Source organism: Oculina patagonica, chromosome 12, assembly GCF_052425735.1.
Source record: "Oculina patagonica isolate OP01 chromosome 12, crgOcupat, whole genome shotgun sequence".
Taxonomy (NCBI): Eukaryota; Metazoa; Cnidaria; class Anthozoa; order Scleractinia; family Oculinidae; genus Oculina; species Oculina patagonica.
Window position 1 is genome coordinate 7,516,347 of NC_135769.1, and position 12,981 is coordinate 7,529,327.

Here is a 12,981-nt window from a genome sequence, read left to right on the forward strand (position 1 = left end):
TAGCGGGTTTAGAATCCTCCCGGACTAGCGGATTTGGAGCCCCGATTTAAATTTGAACCCCCGGGAGTCCATAAGTCCTTATCTGCCATCCGTTTCGACTCCCCTTCATGGATTTGCCCCCCCCCCCCCCCCCCCCTAACTTGGTTATCACCGCTGTTAGTTTTATATTTTTAATGAAGTTACGATGGCCTAAAACCAAGAGTCTATATGATACTGATTAAAGTAACTGACAATTCTCCTGAATAACTAAGTGTGAAACTTAAAATGTTAAAAAAATATAAAGAATCAGCGTGGAACGTGTAATAGCAAATGTGTTGTTGTTACTGCGTCCTCCACAAAGACTACGACCCAAAGATCGAGCAACCGTCCAACCGACTGAGTGCGCTCACAAACGATACTCCCATTTGCTAATTATTCGTAAAAAAAAACCAAATTCAATAGGTATTCATTTGATCAATCAGAGAAGAGTCAGGAGCTTTCTGTTATCTTTGGGGTTGAAAGCTTATAATGTATGCTATTTTAAAAATCCTATAGTCACTTGTCGATTTACGTAGTTGTTGCTGGGTTATTAAAAACCGCAAAATATGTTCAAAATTTCCGCGTCGTTTCATAATATTCCCGAACGTAAGAGTCGGGGACTTTGATAACGATGAAAAAACTTACAACTAGCGGAAAATGCACAGATTGGGGTGCAATACCTTTTCGGTAAAGATAAAGTTTTATTAGAGAAGAAACCAGCAACAGTAATTCCTTGTCTAGTGCCTTAATATAGAAACTGCTTATTTTCATGCAGGCTTCCTGTCGCCTATACGCCTATGTGGTTCTGATTTGCAAGTGAAACAACGAACAGGGAAACGCTTCAGGCATGTTTTAGCGCATTTTCCATTGGTCAGCTATTCGAAGCTATTATCATCAATGAGTCATCATAAAATTGTGAGAACTAAACTCCATTATTTAGACATCAGTTTATATATAACATGGCAGCCAAAATACAAGGTGCTGACGAGCAAACTGCCCAAAGTTTAAGGAAAGAAAGCTTAATTCTGAATGAACTATTTGTGCCGAAAGACACACTCGATCAGCCATGCGACGTTGTTCTGGTGGTCGAAGATGGCAAGGAATTCAAAGCTCACAGAAAAGTTCTTTCAGAGGCAAGTCCCTTCTTTGAAAAGCTGCTGAACAGCGACATGAAGGAGTCTAAAAAAGGAGTAGTTCGGTTGGAGATGTTTCGCGAGTCTGTTATGGCGGCTACACTGGAGTTTATTTACACTGGTCATGTTCAGATATTGGCTGAAGAAAATGCCCGAGACCTGATCGTTATGGCCGATTATTTGTTTCTTCAGAAACTAAAATCTCTTGCTGAGGGAGTTTTAGCACAAACGTTGGATATTTCGAATTGCATTCCAACTTATTACCTTTCCAAAAGATATCAATGCGGAGAACTTTTTTCTATGAGCAAGAAATTCATCCTTGCAAATTTCACCGCCGTGTACGCAGCGAACCGGGAAGATGTTTTGAATATGCCGAGCAGGGAACTTGAAATGTGGATTTCAAGTGACGAAATCGAAGTTAGCGCCGAGGAAGATTTGTTTAAGATCATTCTAGCATGGATTGATCATGACAAAAGCAAGCGAAAGAAATATTTTGCCGAGTTATTTCGTCACGTTCGACTCGTTTATGTATCGCGTGACTTTTTGATCAGTGATGTCCTGACAAATGATCTGGTGAAAGACAATGAAGGCTATTTGGATCTTGTGAGGGATACCGTAGACATAATTGACTCTAAAAACTATGATAATCTCCCCGTTCCACCAAGAAAGTCCTTTATGACTCCTATTATACTAACTTTTACGTATAAAGGTATTTTTTGCTATTTTCCTTGGGAGGATGGCTGGTATTGTTTAGAACACTTAAACATGAAAAAAAGCCATCCCGTGTATATGAGGGGAATCCTTTATCATAGAGTTGTCCCTTGCCATGGTAAACTATATGCCTTCAAATCTTCGGAATCGATGAAAACGCAGGTGTTAGAAATCTTCAATCCATACTCAATCAGTTGGATGGTATTACCATTCTTGGAAGAAAATAGAGTTTTGAAAAAAGTATTTGTTAGAAATGAAGATGAAATGTATGCTTTGGTCTCGGAACGATCCACGATCATCATCTCGAAGTACAAACCCCAATCAAACTCATGGGAAGATGTAGCATCATTTGCTCGTTTTAAGTTAAGGCGAGATGTCTGCATTGTAGCCAAAGACAATTTTATTTATTTTATTGGAGGCATAAAAACGTTTCCTGAGCCAGATGTTGTGTCGGATGTTGATAGATACGACTTTAGCAAAAACCAGTGGGACAAAGTAGCTGACATTCAAGAAGCGAGAGGTAAGGCTTATGGAGCTGCTGCGAGAGGGAAAATTTTAATTGTTGGTGGACATGGTGGATGGTGTTATAGAAAAAGGCTGCAACTCCAATGTGACCAATGTGAAGTGTACGATGAAACATTAAATGAATGGCAGTTCATTAAACGTTTCAACATGAGACGGGATGCTTTTAGGAACCTCGTGTCCCTTGATGACAAGGTGTACGCTGTGGGCTTTACGAGATGTGAGACCAGGCGTGATTGCGAACTTCGACATATTAGAGTTGAATGCTATAACTTTGAAAAGAATGAGTGGGAGAAAAAATCTGAAACAGCTATGATGCCAACAGACGGCAAAGTTTGTTCATTGAGAATTTTCAAAGGATTTTTCAACCCCCGTCAGTTGGTCAAAGCCTGCCCTCCTGATTGCCTTACTGAAATTACTAACACTCAGACTTCGCTCTCTCCCACAGCAAGCCAGGAAAATGCTTCATTATGAGACTTGAAAAAGGTAGGAGTAATCCACTTAAAAAAAAAGATGGCGGCTGTACATTTTACCTCAATACCTTGCGAACCTAACACAGCCAATAGAAACAAAGAAAGCAATATTTTGCCTAAATTTGTCCCTATATTAACAACATTGCACGTGCTAAGTTTGAAGCTTTTAGAACTTTTATGTGCGTTTCTTGTGAGAGGCGCGGTGGCCTAATGGTTAGCGCGCTCGGCTCCGAGTCGAACGGCCCGGGTTCGAGACCTGGCCGGGGCGCTGCGTTGTGTTCTTGGGCAAGACGCTTTACTCTCACAGTGCCTCTCTCCACCCAGGTGTATAAATGGGTACCGGCGAACTTACTGCTGGGGGGTAACCCTGCGATGGACTAGCATCCCATCTAGGGGGGAGTAGCAATACTCCTAGTCGCTTAATGCTACAGAAACCGGGATAAGCTCCGGCTGTATGGGCCACAGACTTTACCTTTACTTTTTTTTATGTGCGTTTCTATAAGCGTTTGTAGGTTTTTCGTGAACTGAAAAATTATGGGTTAATGTACCAGCCATCTTTTATGCGTACACTGGATTTGTAACGAACTTTTATATCGTGTTGAAAATGAGAGCCTGAGGCTAACCTCTTTCGCAGATCTTTCCTTGTTCCAACCTGAAAATAATCCTCTACACTTAGGTGTGTCCGTCTAACTAAACATTCCTGCCAGGAGGGGCGTGAGTCCAATGCAACATTTTACCCGGTAATGAGCGACAGCCCCACATTCCCCCAGAAGTAATGTGTGCTACCCATTGATTCCGGAGCAGAAGGATTGCAACATCAGTGACTGAGTCAGTGCCATGATCCCTTTGGTTTGATTCTTGGCAAGACATCCATCTCTTAGTGCTTCTCAAACGGGTACCGCCATCTCTCTGGAACCACCATTTTAATTTTCTCCATTGTTTTTTAACGCTTGAAGCATTCTAACTTGTCTTATCTTGAAGCGACATCTGCACGTGCAGTGTAGCTTGAACTGTGCAATCCTATGGAGTAATATTCGTTCTAAAGATAATTTTTCGGGTCTCTTTTCCTCACAGTGAACGTTGACAACTCTGAATAAGGAGTTCCTTTGTTCAGATATCAACATTGCAGGTGGCAAAATGATATTTAGTTTCCTGCAACTGTATAGCAGAAAACATTTACAACTCAGTTTTGTTTTATAGAACTAAAATAATTTACATTTCAATTACATGTACATTTTCCTCGCAAATAAAATCTGATAGAAAATGTAAATTACCTAGAGTGAAGGTCTCTTCGGTCGACAAAAGCTTGGTTACCCAGCTCTCTTAATGCCTGGCGTGATAAAACTTTGCAACACAACAGGCTATTTCTATGGTGGCATCATTTAACTGCAGCTACCAGAATTCTTCACTTTTTAAACCTAACATTTTGTTTTCCTTAGTGGTCAAGCAGCTTACAATCTTAACTTTGAAGAAATCAAGGGGGACTGGTGTGAGAGGATCCGGTTTTTTTTATTTTTTATTTATTAATAAGTAGGTCTAAAGTACAGGCAGCTAAAAGCTGATGTGGACCTACATTAAATTCTAAACAACAATTAATAATAAATCTAAATCTAAAACCAAACAAAATAAAAAATATATATATTAAAATTTACAATAACGTGAGAAATAGATAAAAATAAAGTAATTTTTTAAAAATTTACTATAATAGAGTTTTAATAAACATAGTTGGCAGTGTCTTTATTTGATCCAGATTGTCCATTAAAAGTAATTTTGTCTAAAATATTAGAGTTCTCTTTAAGAGCAGATTTAAAAGAACCTAGATTGGGTTTGTTTTTTTAAGTGCAGGGGCAGATTATTCCAAAGAATTGACGCACGGTGTGAGAATGAATAACGGAGAAAATCAGTATTAGGACGTTTAATTAAGAGTTTCAGGTTGTCTCTATGATTTCTTAATAAAAAGTGTCTTGTAAATAGAGAGTTAATGCTAGCTGGAGCTTTCTTGTAAAACGCTTGATAGGTAATATTTGCCATTCTTTTCTTGTAAAGGTGATCTAACGATTTCCAATTTGCCATTTTTAGTACTTCGGGGTCGAGAATGGTTTCCTTTATGTTAAAGATAAATCTCGCTGCTCTAATGTGGATTTGTTCAAGGGACTGAAGTGACTTTGAAGATCCCCACAGTGCAATTGAATAAGTAACACTTGAAATTATACCTTTGAAATAAATTGATTCCAAGATGCATTTGTCGAGACCTTTTAAACGCTTAAGTTTCTTTACTCTTGCCGAGAAACGCTTGCTCAGAGATTTTACGTGAGGTGGCAAACATAACTTGTTGTCTAATTGAACTCCTAGACATGTAGTTTTGGAGACAAAGGACAGATCGTTAAAGCTAAAGCAAAAAGTGGGGCTGCCACTGACCAGAAAGACACGTAGGCGCAAAACAGTAGATCAGGCAGAAAATAAGTTTGACGCCCAGTCCTCCGTGCTGCAACACGGCCCCACAGAAACCGCGTTATTGCAAATGGAGGAAGATAAGATGCATTTAAAATTCCATACACTGACATATTGTTTTTAAAACTGTAATTTTCTCTCCAAGGACCAAATGTAATAATCTCTTAGAGAAACTTGTAAAAGTTCTCTGGTCCCTTACATCAATATAAAAATTCTCTTTACTGTGTTTCATTAGTTTTTTATAATAGTAGTTGGAGAATTTGATGATAAATCAAGACTGTATTTGTCGTTGGTTATCAGTTGATTTGTTCTTATTTCCTGTACGCCTGACTTTGTGTTGATATTGCGAAAATAAGATGTTAGTAGGATGGATAAGACTTTGTAAGTACAGTCGACTCCCGATAACTCGAACCCTCGCTAACTCGAACCTCGCGCTAACTCGAACCAAAATCGATTTCCCCTGGATTTCCGTCATACATTTACTGTAATTTTACCCTCGGTAACTCGAACCCTCGATAACTCGAATCTCCCGCTAACTCGAACCCATTTTCATTTCCCTTCAGTCCATTTTCTATATAATTTCCCCGGGGGGGGCACCCTGTATATTTTTGGGTGGGGGTGTGCCGCTGGGAATTTGAAGCCCTTACCCTATACCAGACCATGTTCAGCTGATTTTTGCAACCCTATACTAGACTAGACACCGAAAATCCCTACCCTGTCCCAGACTTGCATTTATATAGAACTGTATCGCTATCAGTGTTTTAATGAAAAACCTTCTGTCAACAACGATGCCGCGATGATTTTATTTACGTTTAGGAAAGCCTCTTTCTCTTCAGAGTTTCTATTCCTATTCTGGACTTAATTTGTCATACCACCGATCAGTTTCCCCGCAAATACTACCCTTTTCTAGACCAAAATTCTCTGATTTCTATACCCTATCCCAGACTAAACTGCTTGAAAACCATACCCTTCACAGCGGCACATACCTATATAGCTCATATATGGGAGTGCCCCCCCCGGGATAATTTCACCCTCGATAACTCAAACCATGTTTGTCAAAAGGTGACAAGTCAAAACAAACAGTTTGCTGTAGTCCAAAACGTTGTATATATTTTGAAATAAAAACGTACATGAGTCAGAGCCGTTCCCAAAACGCTCCTCAAAACACAAACTGTGCCACGCCATTAACGTAGCTTGTCGAGTTATCGGGAGTCGACTGTAGTGTACATGCGGAATATAAAAATAAACATTTTAACCCATGCTGGTTATTTATTGAAGTTTAATAGCTGGCTACAAGTCGACATAAAGTGACATGTTCAACACAGGCTGTTTGAATGCAGGAATCAGCTTGTTCATTCAGTTTTGCCAGCGTTAGACTGGTATGTTAGCGCGTGTTCGAAGTAATATATCAAACACGAGAGGCAGTGTTTCATCGGGATATCCAAACACCGAGAAGAGAGTTGAAAATACGACGCGCAGCGGAGTATTTTTGACGAAGTTCGAGGTGTTTGGATAGCCGATGAAACACTGTCTCGAGTGTTTGATATATCTTCTCAATCGAAACAAAAACTACGGAGTAAAAGAAGAAGTAAAATCGTAAAAAACTATGCTAATTAAGATCGGGTTTCCAAACATCCGTCACGGTTATAATTTTCTTTGTTTTAACTTGATGAATTATTAACGAGTTTGAGAAGGTCGCGTGATAGCGAGGAGACGCGCGCGAGTCAATCTCGAGCCCAGAGTGACCCCCGGCTCCGCGATCCGTCAGCGGTTGGTCAGCGGTAGGGTCGCCCGGACTCACTCTAGCTCTGGGAAACTGAATTTTAATTCAGTTGCCTACTGGTCCTCACAGAACAATAGAAATCAACACGGAAGTCTGAAAATCTTCTCCGGAAGTAAACCAAACCGGAAACCCTGGAAAAACATTTTTTGGTTCCATGGTCAAATGTTCAGGTGTATCACCTTAATTTTGTAAAACACCTAAGAACTCGTGATATGGCGCTACATAAGCTTACATAAATGAAGTATTTTCTAATTCTACCATTCTTTTTGAACTCAAAAGATACCTTGAATAAAAAAGGACTTCCTTTAAACGTCAATTCTGAGCGGAGTTTTATAACAACAACGACGGCGTCACCAAGGACAAGGTCGATTGAAAACACAATTTATAGTTGACTTACAAATCTCGCTAGAACTACTGTTTTCTTTCAAATCTCCGTTACGGTTGAAAAACTGAATATCGCAGACAGTGCTCGATTCAAAATTATAACTAATAACGCAGAATTTGAACATTACGCGTTGTTGTTTTGCTGAAAAAAGGAATTGTACAATTGTGTGCACGTGAATTGCGTGAATGTGTGCACGAGCTGAGTCGCCGAAATGCTAATTACACCTTTTGAATAGCGTTGACCTTTAACGTCTTTATTAATATTACCGCCATTCGACAAGGAAAAAATTATTTGCTCGAAAACATGCAATCTATCATGAAAAGATGCGCTGTCAGCGAGAAGCCTTTGAAATATACGAAAGTCGCCAAACAAAAACTTTTATCAAAAGAACAATAGCTTTTCCGTGCGTTGTGCATTATGTAAATTTCTTCACTGTCGTCCGCAAAACAACAACGAACACATGCACACAGTCTTCACAAGCGGAATCTTGGAAGGCAAACAAGATCTTTGATTTAAAACCAATATAGCAGTATGCTCAAGAAAGAGACTAACGGAAATCAAAACACCAGACGCTCTTTTGTTGACTCTCTCTTTTGTTAACTGCAGAACGTTTTTGTTACTTTTGTTGCTTCGATAAACCCCAGTTCTGTCGATACTGTGTTAGAAATAGTTCAACTTTCTCGATTTACTTCCGTTCTGGGAAATTTACTTCCGCTAAGACCTAAGAGCATGCGCAATAAAAACCGGAAGACCAAGGTTCTACCATTCTCGTTCCCAGAGCCTCCGTTTCTTTTGGTCACGTGGTCGGCGAAACGAAGGGCTCTGGTAACACTGACTACCGGATGTCGTAAAATCCACGACATCCGGTAGCGCATGCCCACTGCATAAATGTTCGTCTGCGTCTGCTCAGTAAAAGAAAGGGGAAGGCTGGGGCTGACTAACACGAGAAGAAAACGAATTTTGAAAGAAAATACGAGATTTGAGTTTAGCGTTCGAAAGAGCTGTACAGCAATCCTCGCTACAACTGTCGGAGGACTTCAAGAAACAAGAAATGGAACAGGAAGCCGCCCTGCCTGCTGTAGTCGTTAAGTAGAACGACTGTCCTTGTGTTTTGCCCGCTGGTTTGGCAATTCAAGTCGTTGATAACTTAACACAATTCGATTCGTTTGGAACTCATTGAATTGCATGGCTGATAGATGTGTTCTTGTTGTGTCGTCTCTACACGCAATATTATCTGAAGGCAAAGTTAGAATCCAGAGGAATTGGAGTTATAGTCGCGCTGTTATAGTGTTTTTAACATGGAGTCGAGGAAATCATCAGCCGATAACATTCCGACGGTTGATGATACTGTGAAATTTATTTATGGCCATGCGGAGGTATTGCAGAAAATTCAGAACTAAAAAGGCCGCTAATCGACGAGGTATCATTCTATTGAGCAGCGGTAAGAAATATCACATTGAATTTCAAAATCTTCATGTAATTCATGAACTTCATTTAGTGACCCTTTAGTGTATATCTTGTATAAGCTAAGTTGATAGTGCAAATGTTTGCAATATTTTTAATGCAATAAAAAGTACAACCGAGTCACACCTTACAAGTGATGTATTTGTCATTCGTTCATAAACAAAGGTCTGCTTCGTGAATACGTTATTCCAACAAACTCCCAGTGTTATTCGGTCTTTTTCCGGTAACATTTTCAAACTTGCCCGCTTCATCTTCAATTGTTTCGATGACCGGAAGTATAACTAAAATTGCGTAGAAGCGTTTCGTTTTTTACCTAATTACGCATGCAGTTTTTCATCAGCCAATCAAAAAAATCATATTTTTTACCGTTACCAGGGCCACTACGTCATGTCATTTAAAAAAATACGCGTGGCCCTGGGGAAGAGGATGAGGTTCTACCTGAAATCGACCTGAAAATGATCTGATCAATTCCAGTTTCCCAGAGTCCGTCCCGTACCGCTGACCGACATAGACGGACTCTGGGCTCGAGATTGCGCGCGAGTTCGAGAAGCGCACTTTCGGAAAGAGGGGCCCAGGCCCCTCTAGCCAGCGCTGTAGACCTATCCAAGTAACATCACTTCTGGTTTGCGTCTTTGCCATTATCGTCTCTTAGCATTGATGCTGGTGATATTGACATCTGGTAAATGTTATTGTTGATTTGTTTTTGTATCAATCAGAGACGAGAAAGAAAACCGCATACTATGCCTAATGAGGTATGCACGAAAATAGACAGTCACTACTGGCTAAACAAGGAAAGTTGTAGTTTCATGAAAAGCACGCTTATCTAAACAAAAGGTTAAGCGTGTTAGAATCACCGAAACAAAAGCTAGTGTGTCCGTCTTTGTTTTACGAATTAAATATGTGCATAAAGCGTGTCTTAGGACACACTAAGCGTGCTGTTAGCGTGTTGTGAGCGTGCTATCACCTTTGTCCCTGTTTTCCCGTGGAGGGTCACAAATAAGTTGAATATTTACATTAAAACTATTCGTGTCGATCGTTGATGTTGTTTGATATTTTGTCGCCCCGATCTGTCAATTTTGTGCTAGCTGTGAGTTTCTTCACCATCATCAAATTCCCCGACATCTTACGTTCGGTAAATTGAAAACGAAGCGAAAATTTGTGAATATTTCAGTGATTTAACGTGGCGATAAATAGATCGACAAGTGAGGACGAATTCTTACAATTTCTGTTGATCTCGGCTGAGCAAAAGAAACACGATGGCTATTAATATTAAAGTATAATACTCCAATTTGAATTCGACAGCCACTTGATTTTAAAACCGGTTTCACTGTTCCGTGTTGCCTGACCCAGTGAAAATCACACACGTATTGCCCGCTTTATAAAACGGCAGAGCATCAAATACAACACTCTGCTACCCCTCCCACTCAACAAATGTTTTTCACCACCTACATTTTGGGCGGTCATGTGAAGCTGCAGCCTCAACGACAAGAAAAGAAAAGGTGAAAGAGCCTGGGATCGAGGTCGCGAGCCTCCCCATATAATAGTTATTTCAGTAACCACCCAGTTGGAGGAACAGTAGTATTTTATTGGTCCGTTGAAATGGCTTGTCAATGTTATGTGCAAAAATATCTATAAATTCCTTGATTATGGCAATATATGATAACCATCTTTTTTTTTAAAGAGGAAGAGCTTTTAATAAAAACTTTATTACAAAACAGGTTAGGTTGACACTAATGTCTCAGTTACATAATAAAGCATTGCTTTTGATGTGCTTTGGAAGAGGACGAAGACTGAGAGTAAGTACTTCCAGAAAGGCAATCGGCAGGAGGGGAGGCTTTGGTCAGCTTGCGCGCGCGAGGGTTGAAAAAGCCTTTAAAAATTCTCAATGAACAAACTTTTGCTTCTTTCGAGAATCCCTTAGGATTCTCGTGGGTAGCTATTTCAGATTTTATCTCCCATTCATCATTTTCAGAGTTGTAGCATTCGACTCTCGTATGTCGCAGTTCGCAATTTCGCCAGGCATCACATATCATAAAGCCCACAGCATAAAGCTTGTCATCAAAGGACACGATGTTCCTCAAGGCTTTGGGTTGCAAATTAAAGCAATTAATAAACTGCCATTCATTTGTTGTTTCATCGTACACTTCACATTGAACTTTTCTTGGTAGCTTGTCCCCATTACAATCTCCACCAGCAATGAAAATTTTTCCGTTTGCCGCGGCTCCGTGAGCCCTTTCCCTCGGTATTTGAATGTCAGCTACTTTGTCCCACTGTTTTTTGCTGAAGTCGTATCTATCAACATCGCTCTCTGACTTCTTATGACCACAAAACGGCCTTGCATTTTTGGTACCGCCGATAAAATAAATAAAATTGTCTTTGGCTACAATACAAACATCACACCTTAACTCAAAAGAATCAAGTGATGATACATGTTCCCATGAGTTTGATGCAGGTTTGTACTCCAAGATGACAGTAAGAGTTTGGTCGGTTGATCGCTTCGATACCAGAGCATACATGTTATCTTCATTACTAACAAATATTTCTAGCAAAGCACTGTTTTCCTCCAAGTATGATGGTAATTGCATCCAGCTGTTAGTATATGGATTGTAGCTTACCATATTCGACCATTCTCTATACTGTCTGATCCATTGTGGAGATTCGAAAAAATACAATTTACCCTGGCAAAAGACAACTCTTTTATAAATGGCCCAGCGCATAGATCTTTTGAACTCCAAACAATACCAGTCATTCTCATCAGGCAAATAGCACAAAATATCTTGATACGTAAGCGTTAAAATAATAGGAGTCTCAAGGGACCTCCTTGGTAGAACAGAAAGATTATCATAGTTTTTTGAGTCAATTATGTCGAGTGAATCCTTTACAAGATCCAAACAGCTTTCATTTTCTTTCACGAGATCATTTGTCACGACATCACTGATCAAAAAGTCACGCGATACATAAAGGAGCCGAACATGACGAAACAACTCGGCGAAATATTTCTTTCGCTTGCTTTTGTCATGGGCAATCCATGCTAGAATGAACTTAAACACATCTTCCTCTGCGCTAACATCTATTTCATCACTTGAAATCCACATTTCAGCTTCCTTATTTGACATATTCAAAACATCTTCCCGGTTCGCTGCGTACACGGCGGAGAAATTTACAAGGATAAATTTCTTTGTCTTGGAAAGAAGTTCTTCGCATTGATATCTTTCAGAAAAATAATAAGTTGAAATACAATTTGAAGTATTCAACTTCTGTGCTAAAACTCCTTCTACGAGAAGTTTTAGTTTCTGAAGAATCAAATAATCAGCCATAACGATCAGGTCTCGGGCATTGTCTTCAGCCAATATCTGAACATGGCCAGTGTAAATAAACTCCAGTGTAGCCGCCATAACAGACTCGCTAAACATCTCCAATCGAACTACTCCTTCGTTAGACTCCTTCATGTCGCTGTTCAGCAGCTTTTCAAAGAAATGACTTGCCTTTGAAAGAACTTGTCTGTGAGCTTTGAATTCCTTGCCATCTTCGACCACCAAAACAACGTCGCATGGCTGATCGATCTTATCTTTCGGCACAAATAGTTCATTCTGCGTTAAACTTTCTTTACTTGTACCTTGGGTAGTTTGCTCATCAACAGGTCGTATTTCGGCTGCCATCTTACATGTACTGTTCAAAACGTGAATGTTCAGTTCTTAAATTTCATGATGACTCATTATATTGACTGTTGCTGACCTCATGGAAACTGCGCTAAAAATATCCCCGAAGTGTTTTATTGTTGAGATTGATTTATATTTCTACCAATCAGGCACTAGATGAAAAACCGCAATTAGCAGTTGGAGTATGTAGCTATTAACCCTTTTAGCCCCGATAGTGCCATGTGGCACATAATGCCATAACTTGGTCAATATCTGTTCAATTAATTTAAATTTTTGCCATCAAAATGGCCTTGGAAAGATCTGCATTTTGAAAACATAAAATTGTAGATCCCCCTATTTTTGACTTGAATGACCACTACTCTCACTGACTTTTGAATTTTTT

At 39.7% G+C, this 12,981-nt stretch overlaps 3 protein-coding genes across 4 annotated transcripts in view; 1 reads left to right on the plus strand and 2 right to left on the minus strand.

Annotated features, from left to right (window-relative positions):
• The window catches only part of LOC144631300 (kelch-like protein 28), an 80,757-nt gene that overhangs the window by 41,935 nt on the left and 25,841 nt on the right, over positions 1-12,981 (minus strand). The window lies entirely within an intron of this gene.
• Positions 154-4,313, plus strand: LOC144631301 (kelch-like protein 40). Of its 2 annotated transcripts, none has more exons than XM_078489710.1 (2): positions 154-2,870; positions 4,297-4,313. In XM_078489710.1, the coding sequence occupies exon 1, from the start codon at positions 978-980 to the stop codon at positions 2,856-2,858; it is 1,881 nt and encodes a 626-aa protein (XP_078345836.1). In that variant the 5' UTR covers positions 154-977; the 3' UTR covers positions 2,859-2,870; positions 4,297-4,313. The 2 variants fall into 2 exon arrangements, with proteins under 2 accessions (XP_078345836.1, XP_078345835.1); XM_078489709.1 differs by lacking the exon at positions 4,297-4,313 and adding an exon at positions 3,534-3,825.
• Positions 10,566-12,943, minus strand: LOC144631298 (kelch-like protein 40). The gene has a single exon (XM_078489707.1). The coding sequence runs from the start codon at positions 12,597-12,599 to the stop codon at positions 10,683-10,685; it is 1,917 nt and encodes a 638-aa protein (XP_078345833.1). The 5' UTR covers positions 12,600-12,943; the 3' UTR covers positions 10,566-10,682.